This window comes from Aegilops tauschii, chromosome 5 (assembly GCF_002575655.3).
Source record: "Aegilops tauschii subsp. strangulata cultivar AL8/78 chromosome 5, Aet v6.0, whole genome shotgun sequence".
Lineage (NCBI taxonomy): Eukaryota > Viridiplantae > Streptophyta > Magnoliopsida > Poales > Poaceae > Aegilops > Aegilops tauschii.
In genome coordinates this window covers 307,135,808-307,153,238 of record NC_053039.3, presented here as the reverse complement: position 1 = coordinate 307,153,238, position 17,431 = coordinate 307,135,808, and the positions used below count along the sequence as shown (strand labels likewise).

General features: G+C 48.1%; 4 protein-coding genes across 4 annotated transcripts; 2 read left to right on the top strand and 2 right to left on the bottom strand.

The window, feature by feature from the left end:
* The first annotated feature begins 444 nt into the window (after positions 1–444).
* LOC109751132 (BTB/POZ and MATH domain-containing protein 1) lies at positions 445–1,843 on the top strand. Its single transcript, XM_020310035.4, is given in 1 exon segment — positions 445–1,843. A coding segment is annotated over 1 exon segment (837 nt). The 5' UTR covers positions 445–715; the 3' UTR covers positions 1,553–1,843.
* A 1,986-nt stretch (positions 1,844–3,829) lies between these two features.
* LOC109751129 (cysteine desulfurase, mitochondrial) lies at positions 3,830–7,734 on the bottom strand. The gene is made up of 2 exons (XM_020310031.4): positions 6,067–7,734; positions 3,830–4,152 (listed from the first exon to the last, which is right to left on the bottom strand). Exon 1 carries the CDS (start codon positions 7,507–7,509, stop codon positions 6,130–6,132), a length of 1,380 nt encoding a protein of 459 aa, XP_020165620.1. The 5' UTR covers positions 7,510–7,734; the 3' UTR covers positions 3,830–4,152; positions 6,067–6,129.
* Positions 7,735–9,279: 1,545 nt separating this feature from the next.
* Positions 9,280–13,638, top strand: LOC109751128 (L-type lectin-domain containing receptor kinase IX.1). Its single transcript, XM_045228886.2, has 2 exons — positions 9,280–11,800; positions 12,698–13,638. The coding sequence occupies exons 1-2, from the start codon at positions 10,416–10,418 to the stop codon at positions 13,371–13,373; spliced, it is 2,061 nt and encodes a 686-aa protein (XP_045084821.1). The 5' UTR covers positions 9,280–10,415; the 3' UTR covers positions 13,374–13,638.
* Positions 13,639–15,178: 1,540 nt separating this feature from the next.
* Positions 15,179–16,048, bottom strand: LOC141022795 (uncharacterized). Its single transcript, XM_073499061.1, has one exon. The coding sequence runs from the start codon at positions 16,046–16,048 to the stop codon at positions 15,179–15,181; it is 870 nt and encodes a 289-aa protein (XP_073355162.1).
* Positions 16,049–17,431: the final 1,383 nt, after the last annotated feature.

Genomic DNA, 17,431 nt, shown 5'->3' with positions numbered 1-17,431 from the left:
AGCGGCCCGACTACATGTGTGCTGAATGGATCGTGACGTGATGATAATGACCTGTGACGCTTGTTGCGTTGATGGATAGATTTGGTTCGTTACTGGGTTGATCCGACGGCTAACGACACCAAAACATTGTGGTGGCTCGTAAGTGGCTGAGTTATACTGTTTAGTAATTCCTGTGAACTCTTTCATAGATCAATACCGCGCCCACGCAACGCTCGAGTTAGTAGCACCATTCCGAACCCTAACCCCTCGAAAAAAAAAAACAGTCCCAACCCTAGCCGCACTCCACACTCTCAGTTCCTCTCCCCGGTCCCCATCGCACCCCTCTTCCTGCCGCCACCCACCATCCCCGCCGGCAGCAGCCTGCGAAGATCCGTGTAGATCGCCGACGCCGGCGCCGCCGCTTCCCGGATCTGCATATCGCTGCCGCCTGCCGCTGTCGGTTCCCCCTTTAGAATCGATCGAGGTCAAATCCTCGAGGGTTCATCATGGCCCATCAGATTGCGAAATACTCCCAACAAGAGACAGCCGCATCTTCCATTTCCGGGTAAGACTCTCGTCGCCCGAGGGTCCTAGTCATGTAAACGCGAGCACCGTCGTTGCTGGATGCAAATGCGAAGCTGTTTACCTGCCTCTACAGTCGAGCCCCGAAATCGTAGTCCTCGTCACAGTGCGGCGTAACCCCGATCTGGAGGGCGATCCCAAGGTGTCTACACACATGGTTTTACTCGACAAGACCGGCTCACCAGCGCCTTCCATGGGGACAGGGACGGCGACGAACATGGACAACTCTATCCCTGGGTTGATTGGATGTTACATTCTGATAGCAAGGAGAGATGAAGTCAAGGCGAACTGTGTGGTCGACAACTACTTTGTGGTGTTGTGCTCTGTGGACATCAACTGGACATCTCCAACTTCATCGCTGAAGCAGGAGCTCCCGAGTTTGGGTCATGATCTTGCCATGATGTGGGATAAACAAGGTCTCACCGATGTTTCCTTCCATGTTGGCGGGGAGAGCTTCAGCGCACATCGCCTTGTGCTTGCTACCCGATTGTCAGTCTACAGAGCAGAGCTTTATGGTCTGATGGCTGAAAGCAAGATGGCATCTATCACCATCCATGACATGAAAGCCTCTACCTTCAAATTTATGCTCCATTACATATATCATGGTTCACTCCCTGATGCTGGCAAGGCAGATATTTCTTCCCCCATGGCACAGTACCAGCATCTGCTTGTAGCCGCTGATAGGTATGGGGTGGAGGGGCTAAAGAAGATCTGTGAGGACAAGCTATGTTGCAATGGTATCACGACGGACACTGTGGTTTCAATGTTGGAACTTGCGGTGGCCCATGTCTGCCCCAAACTCAAAGCTAGGTGCTTTGATTTCCTCACCGATGGTGACAATTTCAAGATGGTCGTGACGTCAAGTGAGTACCTCCATTTGATGTAGAACTTTCCGACTCTCTTGGTTGAAGCGTGGAATAGGTTCAAGATAGCGCATGGAAAACCGACCATCGTTGAACCTGGTTCACACAGGAAAGCTAGAGTAAACTAGAGTATATTAGGCATGATAATGGAATGGTGATACAGAAATGTTTGGTTATTCCAAGCCTGTTATATTGGCATTTGCTTCGTTGACTATCCTTTGTGCTTAGTACTATTTTGCAGTACAGTACTCCTAACGTAGCTATCATGGCTTCAGGTTACCGTTCGATTTCTATAGAAGTCATGCCAACAATCGTATCCCAGTTGTATGCTGTTCTTCTGTGCCTGTTTATATCTAGCCTTTTAGTTTAAGCAACAGTTGCAAGTTGAAATGAAAATTTATGCTACATTTGTCATATTATTGGTGGAATTTCTCTGGACACGACCTTTAACATCCAACCTCACTGTGATCCTGTGTCTCATTTTTGAAGTAGCAATTTGATACATGGTGGTTAACTAGTGTTGTCGTGAAAAAATCACCGGGCGCCTAGCACTACTCTATTATTGGGGGCAAGTGGGAACAGTTTACAATGATTCCAGTGCATGGGACAACTTATATTTCTCTTATTTATACAGTCAGCAGCGGTTAAGTTTGGCTGTCCTTTCTTTCAGTTTTTTGATAGAAGTTAGTTTGGCTGTTGATGCAACTGGCAGCAAGCTATTGAGTGCTTGGGAGAAACACGGCGGCGGTGACAACAGGAGAGCACACGGTGTGGGGGCATGGTGGAGATCCCTTGGAAGAGCAGAGCAGAGCAGTATCCTGCGAGGTTGAGTTCTGTTTTCTCTCCAGCATCTGTCGGATTTTAAGCATGGGCTCCTCTGGTCTGTAAAATCTTATAGGTGAATTGGGCTCAAACCTAGCGAGAACGACCAGCCTAGCACGTTTTTAGTTAACTAGGTCGCACATATTCATATACCAGTGTCCTTCCTGAGAGCGGGATTGCAGCACCCGAGCTCCACTGCTCTCTATTTAAACATTTTGAAATTTGTGTTTTTGAAGTTTCAAAAAAATGTGAATTTTTTACCGGGGATATATATACACATTCCAAATACCTGTGGCAAGTTACGGTAGAAATCTTGTTTTGTTTTGGGCTATAGAAAAAAAAACAAATTCCTGACACTATATAGGAGAAAAGGGGTGCCAATTCTGTCAGAAATTTCTCTTTTTTGTATTTCCCAAAATACAAAGTATTTCTTTTTCAGATTTTTACCGGCCTTAGTAATGTGTATATGTATTCACGTATTTGATTTAAGAAAAAAAAATAGCAACGGAAGTGTGTTTTCAAAAATTTCAAATATCAAGAGTCATGGAGCCCGGTAGCTGCAGGCACTTTTCGTGTCCTTCCTCCAATATTCTCACTTCTCTTGTGTCTCTTACCACTGGAAATGACTGATATTTCAAAGATGTGCCCTTTTTAAAAAATCATAGTGGCCTCTTTATTACTTAGTGTCAAAAACGCTCTTATATTGTGGGACGGAGGGAGTAGATTGTAACCACAGTTACATCCTCAAGCAATACAGGGCATCTGGCCACTCTTGCAAGTTCACGAGCTACCCTATTAGTATTAGCTTCTCTATGAAAATGTTCAATAATACTTTTGAGGAAAGTCAAATGCCCTGTTGGCCTGCCTTGACAGTGTATAGAGCAAGCCGAGCAATGACATTTAGTTACCAGCATATCCAGTCCTTGGTTAGGACAAAGGTGCGACAATCTTGCTGCCAAGCTTGATGTATCGGACTGCAGCACAGCTTCGTCGGGGAGAGGAATGAACGCTGGTTGTCTATGGGTAGCAGAAGCTGCGGAATGAACAGTGAGACAGAGGTCCCAAAGAGAAATACCAAATATGTGAACGCTGATGCAATCCGCACGCCCTAGAGCGAACTTCAGATGAGTCCTGCTTGGTGCTTGCTAAATTACTCATGTTACAGAATTCCTATGTGCCGTATACGGACCATAAAACAGAGTACACCGACCGCACCCATGCCACTACCACATCACCAGTACATTACTTTTTCTGAACTGAAATCAGGACTACATTCGGCCTACACCGTTTCATTTGGATGGGCGTACCATAGATGAAAACAACTGCCTCCATTCCTAAATATAGCTCTTTTTAGAGATTCCAATGCGGATTACATACAGAGCAAAATGAGTGAATCTACACTCTAAAATATGTAAATCTACACTCTAAAATATATCTATATACGTCCGTATATATATATTTAGTAACGGAGGGAGTATTGGCTTCTAGTATTGACAATAGATGCAGTGAATGGAATGGATGATATGGCAACTCAAGCTCGAAGCCACCCACGACACAAGTTAAACATTGCCCCCACCAGATTATTGAGATGTTACCAGAATAACAATAAATCAGAACCAAAGAGTACATATCTCTTGTCATAACAAACTGAAAGAATACCAAAACCATATCTGCAGCAATAACACATACACAGCGCTGTAACTAGTTCAAACTGTCCTTCAACAGATACAACAGCAAGTATCATTATTTCGTGTTTTGATACATTCCAGCTAGAGAACAAATCTAACTCTCGCCAGATTGTTTCAGTGCTGCCAAAGATGCCTCCTTACATAATACTCATCGATCATCTTCGCAGATCTATCATTATGATTAGGATGCCAACACTATCTTCAACTACCAAACGTGCCTGAAATAATTCAACCATGTACTGTATTAGACAGTTGTACCGAGTCAGAGTATATGGCAACTGTAGGTTACTGAAGCATGAGTTTTCTTTTTAAGAGTGCCTTCCATATAACCATAGCTACGGAAAAATGATCTTAGTATTGCAGAAATACCTGCAGCACTGACCCAGTTACGAGACCAACGGTCCAAGCAAAGATTATATACTCTGAACATACCATTTTGATGTAGATCATTGTAAGAACTGTTACAGTGTGTGAACATGAGAATTAAGTACCTTGCTAAGCCTATTATTTTCTACAACAAAACGGCACTAAAAATGTACCGAAGGTAGAGAAACGCTGATGCGGACAGAGATAAGGATACTGAATGCACCAAAACATTGAAGAACACAACCAAGAGTATGATTAAAATTGGACAATACATATACAACCGAAGGAACAGGAGAACAACATATACACACAGAATTTTATCTAGATGAATTCATATGGTAAATTAGTATGAAGCCATGCTCTTATAGTATTATGAAGATTAGATTCTTTGATGCAAATAACGGAAGTATGTGAGAAACAAAACACCAGACTGGAAGGAACATAGAATGTAAGACTGAGATTGATAGTTATAAACTTATCTATCTTAAACACAATATGAACTAAAATAAACAGGAGTTGAGAAGTCAAAGAACTAAAGTGGATATGCAAACATCAGATAGAATCATAAACAACATACAGAACAAAGGCTGCATGGAACAAATAAACAGACTACCTATAAAAACAGAAAACCATGTGACATTTGAGTTATTGGCAAAATGCAATTCAGTTACAATGTCATATGATCAGGTCACTTTGGTGTAAGGTGCTCTACAAAATCAGGCTGCGAAGTAAGCATGCCCTTTGAATTTCATGATGACCTGTTGCGAAGCAAACAAACTAAGACATCAAGTCATCAAGTGACAGTGTTCAAGGAAGCGTTTTTAAGCGACGCTTAAGCGCTGAGCGATGGCAAACTGCTTTGCTTTTGCCCTAAGCGGTAGATTAAGCGATTTTATAAAAATATTGGCCAGAATTTGGTTATTTTATAACTAAGTTTGCTTGTCTGCTTGCACAATAATGACAATATGCCATTTATCTTCTTGTTAGGCTCTGTTCGGGAACTACTTCGTTCATATTCTGGCAAAATTCTGGCCACATGATCTCCATTAGTTATGACTATTTGAACTGAACTGCATTTTAGTTGTTATTTTGCTTGCCATGTGAACCTGATGTGTGTATTCACTATGGTGTGAACTGTATTTTAGATGCTATTTAATTACCCATGTGCCATGTTTCCTATTTTCCTGTGTATATTATTCAAAATCTGTCAAAGTCTAGCCAATTTCAAAACACGCTAAAGCGCCCATTGCTCTAAGCTGTGGCCTTCCGCTTCGCTTACGCTTTACGCTTTTTTGAACATTGCCAAGTGAACAACATATTAATTTCAGACGTTCAGCTTGGAGATATTTTTTTTCATTTAAAGATATCCTTCAAGCAAGACATTGTGCTGTCCATTTCTATATTAGCACAAAATTTGCAACATCCCGTTGTAGAAATAACATGGTAATGAAGGGATCAACAACCAACGATTTCATGTTCTGCTGCACTTAACCTTGCATTTTAACCATCATTGCATATTATGTTCTATTAATCAGGTTCTCAAAGTGATCTGCGGTAATTTTACATAGAAAGCAAACTGCCACAAACAAATGATTGTAGCTTATTACTGAGAAAACATTGCACACACGGTAACATTCTCAAAACTTAGCCAGCGGTGGCCTACCAGATTTAAGGAGTATTCAAGGTCACTCACTTCCACTAGCAGGTATAGTACATATTGCCTTATGAAAAAAAACAAGATATAAGAACAGCTAAAGGCCATATACCTATGTATGTGTCCATCCGAGCACATCTAAAGCAGTCCAGCGAACAGCATTGTGAAAAGAGTCTCAGTGCTGCGACCACTGGATGCTCTTGATGTCGATGCCTGCCTTAGCCATCTCATAGAGTGGACTCATCTCACGGAGCTTAAGCACCTGATGGACAGTGAGCTCAGTTGCTCTGTCCACCTCTTCCTCGGTGGTGAAGCGGCCAATGCCAAAGCGAATCGAGGTGTGTGCCATGTCCTCATCCACACCAAGCGCCCGGAGCACATAGGAAGGCTCCAAACTAGCACTGGTGCATGCGCTGCCACTTGACACAGCCACCTCCTTCAGCCCCATCAGCAAGCTCTCGCCCTCGACATATGCAAATGACAAGTTCAGGTTGCCCGCATACCGGTGCTCCATGCTACCATTGATGACAACATCATCAACCTTGGAACGGATGCCATCAAGCAGACGCTGCTGCAGAGCGCTAACTCTCCTCTCGTCGTAGTCCATCTCTTTGGCTGCAATTTCGCAGGCAGCACCAAATCCAACAACGATGGGCGTGGGCACCGTACCACTGCGGATGCCCCGTTCCTGGCCACCTCCACTCATCTGTGGCTCCACACGAATGCGAGGGCGGCGGCGCAGGTAGAGCGCACCGACACCCTTGGGTCCATAAATCTTGTGCGCGGACAGTGACATGAGTCCAATCCCCATCTGGTTGACATCAATTGGGATCTTCCCGAGAGCCTGAGCCGCGTCTGTGTGGAAGGGCACGCCCTTCTCGCGGCAGATGCGGCCAATCTCCTCGAGCGGCTGGACAACGCCGATCTCGTTGTTGACGGCCATGACGGAGACGAGGCCAGTGTCGGGGCGGATGGCATCGGCGAGCTGCGCGACGTCAATGAGGCCGTCGGGGCGAACGGGGAGGTAGGTGACCTCGAAGCCCTCTTGCTGGAGGTACCTGCAGGAGTCGAGGACGCACTTGTGCTCGGTCTGGGTGGTGATGACGTGGCGGCGGCGGTCGCGGTAGAAGTGCATGACGCCCTTGACGGCGATGTTGTTGCACTCGGTGGCGCCCGAGGTGAAGAAGATCTCCCTGGGGTCGGCGCCGATGAGCCTGGCGACGCGCGCGCGGGCCTCCTCGACGGCGGCGTCCGACTCCCAGCCGTAGAGATGGGTGCGGGAGTGCGGGTTGCCGTAGCGGGAGAGGTAGAAGGGGAGCATGGCGTCGAGCACCCGCGGGTCCACGGGCGTGGTCGCCTGCATGTCCAGGTAGAGCGGCCGGCCGGAGATGCGCACGCCCTTGATGGTGATGGAGTCGTCCTCCTCCTCCGCGGCGAGGGCGTCGGCCGGCAGGGCGGCCGTGGAGAGGGCGCGGGTGGGGGTGGGGGCGGGGGAGGAGGGGAGGCGGCCGCCGCGGCGGAGGAAGAGGGGGAGGAGGCGGCGGGGGAGGGCCATGGGTGGGGAGAGGTAGGGTTCAGGGGTGCCGCCGCGCTGCTCCCGTTTCTGCGGAGGGGCGATTTGGGGAGAATGGCTATGCGGAGACGAGACGGGGAGGGTTTGCGGCCTTGGGGTTGGGGGAGCGTCGACGTGGTGGTGGATAGGCGGTGGAGGCTGGGCTAAGGGAAATTGGGCACGCAACGAGCCGACGAATCACATCCTGATGAGCCCTTCGCTGTCGGTTCGGGCCAGGTTTTCGTTGCGGTGGGCGTGTTCTCGGCAAACCCTATCCAGGGCATCTTGCCTCGAAGAAAATAAAAAAACTCTAGGGCATCTTCACTGTGCATCAATCTTTCAAACAGTCTGTAGTGGATGGTCAGAAAGACATTGATATCTTCAGCCCATCAGGTTTAAATTCTGATGATCACACGTTCCCGTCGACTAAAAGATGCCTACGTTAACTTCGAAAAATCTCAAGATGATAGGCTTGTGTCTAGACTGTAAATTTTGATGTACTTACAACCAAAGAATGAAATTTAAACCTAAACAGCTAAGTGAGCTACCGGACGGTGACCTCGTAGGCATGGCCTCCAAGGTCGTTGGCACCTTGGTTGATGCTTGGTCTGTCATCGTCGCCGCTGATGTTGTTGCTATCCTTCAAGCATTGAACGTCCATCCAGTGGTTGTGGTAGCCCTGATCGGTCGTCGTTGTGTGCTTGTGCGACAATCACTTTCCTTTTTTAGACAATCGACTGCGTCCAGCTAGCAGCAACGGCCGGGTGTGGACTCCAGCCCACGCTGCCCGCCCTTTGCCCTTGTCGACGAGGGAACAGGTGGTGCAGTTGGACTTGGCCAGCTCGATCTTGTAGAGTTGGTTGTTGATTCGGCACCGGCGGTGGCGGACGTCTATGCGATGGTCCTGGACCGATCGTCGACCCAGTTCGATGCCATGTTTGACGCCACGAAGGACGAACGTATATTTAAGTGTGTAAACATTTTATAAATGTCACGAACACTTTTTCGAATGATATGAAGCTTTTTAACAATTAAGTAAACTAAATTTTGCATTTCATAATTTTTTTACAGTAAATTCATGAACATATTTATAAACTTCTCGCAACAAACATCTTTATAAACTTGTGAGCATTTTAGTAGAATTACACAAACAGATTTTTACATTTCATGAATATTTATTAAATGACTGAACATATTTTCGAATGGTATAAAGTTTTTAAAACTGCACGAACAATTTTTTGCATTTTAAAAATAATTTTAGTGCATGGAGTACATTTAAAAAATAAAGCAATTCATGAAATATATTTATATTTAAAACATTTAAAAATATAAAATAAGTAAAAAACAAAAGGAGAAAAGAAACGAAGCAAACCAATGAAATCAACAAACATCAGTGTCTTCCGTAAAAAAAACAAACGTCAGTGTCAAAAAACATTTTATATTATAGGACGAAGGAAGTGTGTTGTTGCCCCGTTTTGTAGGCAAGCTCCAATCACAACATGCCATGCGAAAAATAGAGGCGCCTAGGTAAACATGGGCATTACCCTAAAAAAAGGTAAACATGGGCATTTGTCGGGTCGGGTGCCTTGCAAAAGCCTGACCTTCGAAAGTCAATATACAAGCACAAGCCTGGCCTGAAGGAAAGCAATCCATCCCTTAAGCCCCAACCCAAATTCTGTCTGGGGCTGCAAATGGAGGCCCGAGCCGGGTCGGGCTGCCCACGAGGCCTTTTCTCAAGAAAATATTACAGAGACGGCCGACCAATTTTCGGATATCGAACTCGATACAAAATCTCAGCCCAACTGTGTGCAAGGCCCATAGGCGGTGTCACCACAATGCTGCAGTAGCACCGATGGTCATGGAGGAGCGGCGGCGTGGGATGGTTTACCGTGAGGCCGCGGCGGCGCCGGTGCACGCCACTACGCCAGTAAGAAGCAAGCGAGGGTCGTGTGGCGGCTGGAGAGGGATGACCTCTACTCCGGCGCGGGCCCGGCCTGGTTATGGTCTCATGGCCGCGCGCAACCAGCGCCTGCGGACGCTTCCCGTCGCTGATTGCCAGGTGCGCTAAGGTCAACCACAGGCCAAACCATGAACTTCAGAAGACGATACTCAATCTCCCCTTCGTACCAAGTGCTGGGGGATTTCTGGATTTATTGCTGTTAAACAAGTTCGTTATTTATGTCCACAATTAGCCATTTTTTGCTGATTCACTTAGCAGAGGGAAAGGGATTATATATCAGTAATAAACACATCAAGGACGCGGTATGGTGGAACATATATTTGTGGTACTATACTAGTATATGAAAGGGACCTTGCTCAACATGGCCGGACCTGCATCGAGAAATTGTTTCATGTTAAGGTGGGAATAAAATTTGGGTGTAAATGTAGTCTGAAGAAATTAAAAAAAAAATCCTAAAACAGATGTTTAGTTTTTGCTTCTGAGATCACCATGTTCTGTGTCCCTGTAAGGTGTCGGAAAATTCTGTTCATTCATCAGGTTGTAACAAAAGTTGGTTGCAAATTAACAAGCCAGCGAACGTTTGTCCATGGGAAAACGGGGTTAAGCACTAATGCAAGAAGTACTCCCAAATGGCGAACTTTCTCCCACCTCTACGCTGCACTGCCCATGTATTTTTTATTTGTTTGTTTGTAGTTTGTCTATGGCTTATTTGGGTGCTCAGCTGCATTGCACAATCAGGATATTAGTTTACGTCTTCGCAGTTTCTAAACCTGCCAAATGGACCAGCTGGAACATTGTTGCAAGCTTTGGGTGGTTTGAAAAGGTCCATGCTACCATGTAGAAAACAAGGCCTTGGCTGGCCGGCTCCATTGCAAAAGCTTGGTTTCGTTCTGTTCAATTCTCCTACCAAATGTAGTTGTCCTCCCAAACACCAACAGTGGCAGCAGCAATGAGTTCTCACCACTTTGTAATCATGGTGTTTTGCTTCTGCTCCTTATTGTTTTCCATCCATGTTCCTTATGCTACCTCACTCTCCTTCAACTTCAACTTCTCTGATCCCGGCTCCTACTGCACCCCGGATGCGGATATTGCCTGCGCTGGCGATGCCTTCTTCCATGCCCCTTTCATGGAGCTGACCATGAACGATATCAGTGAAGGCAACAACCACAGCATCGGTCGCGTATGGTACGCGCAGCCGGTGCCGCTCTGGAACAAGGCCACCGGCGAGGTGGCCAGCTTTAACACTTCTTTCTCCTTCCAAATTAGGCCGGTCAACGCGGATTACAGCGCCGATGGGATGGCCTTCTTCCTTGGGCACTACCCGTCGGGCATCCCTCTGGGGAGCTATGGTGGGAATCTCGGACTTTTCAATGGCAGCAACAACAAGAATGCAACCGGTAGTGACCGTATTGTGGCGGTCGAGTTTGACACCTTCAGGAACCTGCAAGTGGACGACGATGACAACCATGTCGGTATCGATGTCAACTCCATTGTTTCGGTTGTGTCAACCTCACCTGATAAGAAACTTACACTAGGTACTACAATGACCGCGGAGATCAGCTATGAGAATAGCACAGAGAAATTGTCAGTTATTCTCTGGATCAGTGAAACCTCATACCGAATCAACACAAGTATTGACATGAAAATATGCTTGCCAGAGGAGGTGGCAATTGGCTTCTCAGCGGCTACTGGTAGCTCCATCGAGGTACACCGGGTTCTATCATGGTCATTCAACTCAACCCTAGCAGGTAAGAGTTCGTCGACATTGCTACCAGGAGCAGTGCCTCCTGAAACTGTGAGCTCCAAATCACAAGGAAAAGTACAGGCTACAATAGCATTTTCAGTTGCAATATTTTCTGTGTTGGTGTGTTCTTTCATGGGTTTTCTTCTACGGAAGCAACGAGTATGGAAGAAAGCAAATCAAACCTCCGATGGTGAATTTGAAGATGAAAATGATAAGGCTGAATTCGAGAAAGGGGTTGGCCCTAGGAGGTACCATTATAGTGAGCTTGCTGCTGCGACAGGCAACTTTGCAGAAGAAAAGAAGCTAGGGAGAGGTGGATTCGGCCATGTTTACCAGGGCTGCCTGCGGATTGATGACAAGGATCGCCATGTTGCGATAAAGAAGCTCTCATCTGAATCATCTGTTCAAGGGAGGAAGGAGTTTGAGGCTGAGATCAAGATCATAAGTCGGCTCAGGCATCGGAACCTTGTCCAGTTAATTGGGTGGTGTGACAGCTGCAAGGGGCTCTTGATTGTCTATGAGCTGGTATCCGAAGGAAGTCTTGACAAGCATATATATAATATAGGCAGGCTGCTAAAATGGCCTGAAAGGTACGAGGAATTATCTGGTTTCTTGCGGAATTTCTTACATTTAGAAGCATAATTGTACTTAAGATTAATTGATCAGTTCATAGAAGAACTAATTGAAGTCTAAGACCATAAATTCTTTCCAAAATGATAATTGGAGTCCAGTGATGAAAATGCACATAATCCTACTTATTAGTCTGCAGATCAATGTTTCTATCCATATCAATGCTACTGTCAAGTTAAACTTTGAATATGCTATCTAATTTAGCACATACTCCCTCCGTTCCTTAATATTTGTCTTTTTAGAGATTTCAAATGGACTACCACAAACGGATGTATATAGACATATTTTAGTGTAGATTCATTCATTTTGCTCCGTATGTAGCCACTTGTTGAAATCTCTAGAAAGACAAATATTTAAGAATGGAGGGAGTAGTTCTTTTGCTGTAGCCCTCAGCATCAGATTATTCTGTATAGGGCTTACATAACAGATAGCATTCTACGTCTCTACCTATTGGTATCTTGAGAAGGAACCTAGGGCCAACCACAATTTTCGTCCCAAGCTAGTTAGGTTAGGCTTGAAAACCAACAGAACCATGTGAGAACCCAAAAGAGAAAGTGAACCATTTGCAAAAGAAAAAAGGAACCAACACAGCTTTAACCTCGATACCAAGAGGACAATAAATTGGTATTAAGATTATTGCAATAGTATTCATCAGAGCACTAAGCTACGACGGTAAGGACCCGTTAGTCCATTACCAACAATTACTCTCTGCCACTCTGTCTTCCCTGATGTTACATTTGACTGGCCTTTTTATTATGATGAAGGGGTATATTGGCTTATTTTCAGGTCAACATTGTAAAGTCGAACCAACTGAAATTAAGTACTTCACTTGGCTAACGATAACCTTCCATTGACAGGTACAATATCATCATTGGTCTCGGCTCTGCTCTGCGCTACCTCCATTCAGAGTGGGAGCAGAGCATCGTGCACGGTGACATCAAGCCAAGCAACATCATGCTCGACACATCATACAACACCAAGCTGGGGGACTTTGGCTTGGCAAGGCTCGTGGACCATGGAGCCAAGTCCGAGACAACCAAAGTCGTGATGGGAACCGCCGGATACATCGATCCTGAGCTCGTCAACACAAGAAGGCCGAGCACTGGGTCGGATGTCTACAGCTTCGGCATCGTCCTCCTGGAGGTGGTGTCTGGCCGACACCCTGTGGCGGAGTCAGAGGACAAGTTCTTTGTGCTGCTGAGATGGGTCTGGGACCTGCACATCAAGAACACTATACTTGAAGTGGTGGACAAGAGACTGAGGGGTGGTGATGAGATGGACGAGCGGCAGATGGAGCGCGTGCTGGTCGTCGGGCTCTGGTGCGCTCACCCCGACCGGAGCGAGCGACCGTCTATGGCACAGGCGATGCATGTCCTGCAGTCCGAGGATGCCAAGCTGCCGGAGCTTCGGCCGCAGATGTACAGGGCTGAGCCTGTTCTTGCCATGTGGGAACATGGTTACACCGATCTGTCGGTGTGGACGTCCTCCAGTGGCTGCACTGCAGTTGGTTCTGATGCAGAACCGAGTAACTGATGCTACCGCCAGACTGGGTTCTCATTGTGAAGTTGATGCTTTCTAGGTAGACACGAAACAGAATCAATGTGTAACATTTAAACCACGCCCAGTTGGAAAATCTGCTCTCTTTGTCTAGGAGTGATTGAATTCACATAGCTTCCCAATAGTATTATTACACTTAGTTTCTCATGGTTTCATATGTAATCTGTGACTAGAATGTTTTCCGTTTCAGACTGCAGGATGGAGATCTTGATTAATCACCTAGAAAAGGGATTTTAGAAGATTTCATCATTTCCCAGAGTCAAGTTAGGGTTGAAATAATCTTATTAAGCCCAATTTCATATGCTTGAATTTTAGGTTTTTTCTCAGAATTGTTAGAAGTGGTTTAGCATTTTTAAATGATATAAAATCATTTCTAGAATTATTTTTGTAAAAGAAAAACTATTTCTAAATAATCCCTGCGAAAACTGATAACTCTCAGATCTGTTCGATCCAGATCTTACGCTTAGCATCAACGCCATCTTTATTATAAGTGAGAGAATCGTTTCGGTTGTGTGATGTACACCTCACGGCGAGGGTCAGATATGACACATACCCTTTCTCCCTTCCCTCTCTTTCTCTCTCACTGACCAACGGAGCCCACAAATCAGTTGTCTTGACCTCTCACCATTGCCATGGAAATAGGTGAAACCACGGAGACGGGTGGTGCTACCGTCCCTCTCCATCCCTGAGCCCGTGGACCTTTCCAGGTGCAAACCCTCACTCCTCCGCGGCCTCTCCTTATCGAAAAAGGCTTTCGCCCCGCTTTATAAATAAAGCAAACTGCCACAGAGCAACCATACAAGGACTAGTCCACAACTCACACACCCACGTCTCACGACAATAAGTACAAAAGGTTCTGTTGAGGGCACAGCTCAACAAGCCCAAACAAAAGAAAAAGAATGGCCGGGGGAGGCCGGAGAACGCGCCCGACCCCTAATCCGGCTCGGGGGGTGGCGGAGGAGGCGGCGGCGACAGACGAACATCCATCGAGCGGAGGTCGGCGATGAAGGCAGAGATGGCGTCCCGGTCCTGGGGGCGGCTAAGCGGCCGCCAAAGCTGCAAGTAACCAGACAGTTTGAAGAGGGCGTCAGTAGCACGTCGAAGCGGAATGCGCTGAATCACAAGTCTATTGCGGATCGTCCAGAGAGTCCAAGCGAGGGCCCCAATCTCCAACCACCTAATGTGGCGAGAATGCAGGGGGGAGTTATGGAGTTCGGCGAACAGGTCGGAGAAATTGGTGTGGCACCAACTGCCACCAACCACCTCTCTGAAGCAACTCCAAATAAATTGAGCGGACACACAAGAGAAGAAGATGTATTCGAGTCTTCGGGGACACCACAGAGCGGGCAAAGGCCACTACCAGGGCCATTGCGCTTGTGAACCTCCACCCCAGACGGGGTCCGCCCGCGAATCCATTGCCACATGAAGATCCGAATCTTCAGAGGCAGGCGGATGGACCAAACCGCAGTAAGGGGAGGGGGGGCGGAGGAAGGGGCAATGGCCCGGTAGAGGGACTTGGTGGAGAATTGGACTGACGGCTCTAGGCGCCACCGGACCAGATCCGGGCCAGCGTCCACCACAGGTTCGTGGAGGGCAACGCAGTCGAGCAACTCATGCCAGGTGGCAGAATCCGGAGGCCCAAATGGCCTCTGGAAGGCGAGGCCCTAAGTCAATAAGGGCCCTCTCTACAGAGATCCAAGGGTCAACGGCGATGGAGAAGAGGTCGGGGAAGCGCGCGGCGAAGGGGGTGTCTCCCGCCCACCGGTCAAACAAGAACAGAGTCACAACCCCAGATCCAACCGAAATGGAGGTCCCAATGCGAAGAACCGAGAGTACTTGGATGACCGACCTTGGATGACCGACTGCCAGAACTGGGAGCCGCCAGATCTCTGATAGAAGGCGAGGGGTTGCCCACACAGGTATTTGTTCCGGATGATGTCTAACCAAAGCCCACCTTGCCCTTGCGAAATGCGCCATAGCCAGCGGGATAAGAGGGCGATGTTCATGCACCTAGAGCACATGATCCCGAGGCCTCCTTGTTCCCTCGGCTTGCAGATGTCGGGCCAGCTAACTATATGGTATTTCTGCTTATTGTTGTCACCCACCCAGTAGAAAGGAGACTGGACTCTGGTGATCTTATGATGCAGAGTCTCGTGCAGGCTATAGAAGCTCATGAGGAACAAGAGGACGCTGGATAGGGAGGAGTTGATGAGAATCGTCCGGGCCGCCTTCGACAACCACCTACCCTGCCAAGGTTCAATGCGCGTCTGCAGCTTGGCCACGGTCAGACGCAAGTCGGCGACGGTGAGCTGAGAATCACTAATGGGCGTCCCCAAGTAGGTCGTGGGGAAGGAGCCCAAGCGGCAGTTAAGTCGGTTGGCAATGCCCAGGCATTCATTCGGAGAATAGCCCATCACCATCATATCGCTCTTGTCGAAGTTGATCTTGAGGCCAGACATTTGTTGGAAGCAGAGGAGGAGGAACTTCAGATTAGAGATGTCCCCCTCCGAGCCTTCCACCATAATGATGGTGTCGTCGGCATACTGGAGAAGGGAGATCCCAGAGCCACCGGCCAGGTGGGGAGTGATCCCACGAATATGGGCCGCCGCCTTTGCCTTGTCCAGGATAGCGGCAAGCGCGTCCACCAACATGTTGAACAAGAATGGGGAGAAGGGGTCGCCTTGTCTAACCCCACAAAGGGTGGGGGAGTAGGGACCAATCTCCCCAATTGATGTTCACGGCGGTGCGACCGCAGGAGACCATCTGCATCACGCGGGTGATCCAACGTTCGTCGAAGCCCTTCCGGAGCAAAACTTCCCGAAGGAAGGACCAGCTGACAGTATCGTAAGCCTTATGGAAATCGATCTTCAGGAAGACCGCCTTGAGGTGCTTAGAGCGGACCTCATGGAGGACTTCGTGGAGGACTAGCACTCCATCCAGGATAAAACACCCTTGAATGAAGGCGGACTGATTGGGGTGGATAATGCGATCCGCCAGCAGGGTCACCCTATTGGCGTACCCTTTCGCCAGGATCCGGAAGATCACATTAATCACCATGATCGGACGGAACTGGCGGATGTCGGACGCCCCGGGCACTTTAGGGATGAGCGAAATGATCCCATAGTTGAGGCGACCGAGGTCAATGGACCCTACATAGAACTCGTCGAAGATGGCCATGATCTCAGGTTTAATCACATTCCAGAAGGTCTGGAAGAATTTCACCGGAAGACCGTCGGGGCCCAGGGCCGAGGTAGGATTCATGCCTCTAATGGCCGCCCAAACCTCGCCCTCGGAGAATGGGGCCGTAAGGGCCGCATTCTCCTCAGCGGAAACCTACTGGGGCCGGCCCAATAGTCAGGGGCTAGAGACAGCCCGCTCCTAGGAGAGGAGGAGAAGAGGTTCTTGTAGAACCCGTCGACGTGAGACCGAATGTCACAAGGGGTCTGCAAGAGCGTCAAGCCATCCCAGAGAAGAGGGATGGTGTTGCGTCTACGGCGACCGTTAGCAATGGCCTGAAAGTAGGCCGTGTTCGCGTCGCCCTTCAAAACCCATTTCTGGGAGCCACGCAGATGCCAATAAGCCTCCTCATCAGTGTAAATGACGGAGAGTTGATCTCCCAAGTCGTATCGGGAGAGCCACTCATCATGGGAGAGGCCGGTCGCGTCAGCCCGGAGGTCAAGGGCCTGAATGGCCGTCAATAGGGCCTTCTTGCGCTCGCGGAGATCGCGGCCAATGTTGGCGCCCCACCCCTTCATGAACTACCGGCCACGTTTGGTGCAGAAATGCCACGAATCAATAGCCGAGGGAGAACGGGGGTGGGGTGGGCACGAGCCTCCACCCAGCGAGCATCGACGGCCTAAATAAAGCCGGTTTGGGACAGCCAAAATGTCTCGAACCGGAAGCGAGGGGGAATCGGAGGGCGCTCGTCGGCGGAGGATAGGAGGAGGGGGACGTGGTCGGAGCCAATCCGGGTGATATCCCGGAGGGAAGCCAGGGGGCAGCAGAGGTCCCATTCTAGGGAGACTAGGACCCGG

Bases quoted from the DNA above. Each gene is read 5' to 3' on its own strand.
- LOC109751128 (XM_045228886.2), top strand. From the start codon at position 10,416: ATGAGTTCTCACCACTTTGTAATCATGGTGTTTTGCTTCTGCTCCTTA. The intron at 11,801-12,697 runs GTACGAGGAATT...TTCCATTGACAG, and splicing joins CTGCTAAAATGGCCTGAAAG to GTACAATATCATCATTGGTC.
- LOC141022795 (XM_073499061.1), bottom strand. From the start codon at position 16,048: ATGTTGGTGGACGCGCTTGCCGCTATCCTGGACAAGGCAAAGGCGGCG.
- LOC109751129 (XM_020310031.4), bottom strand. From the start codon at position 7,509: ATGGCCCTCCCCCGCCGCCTCCTCCCCCTCTTCCTCCGCCGCGGCGGC.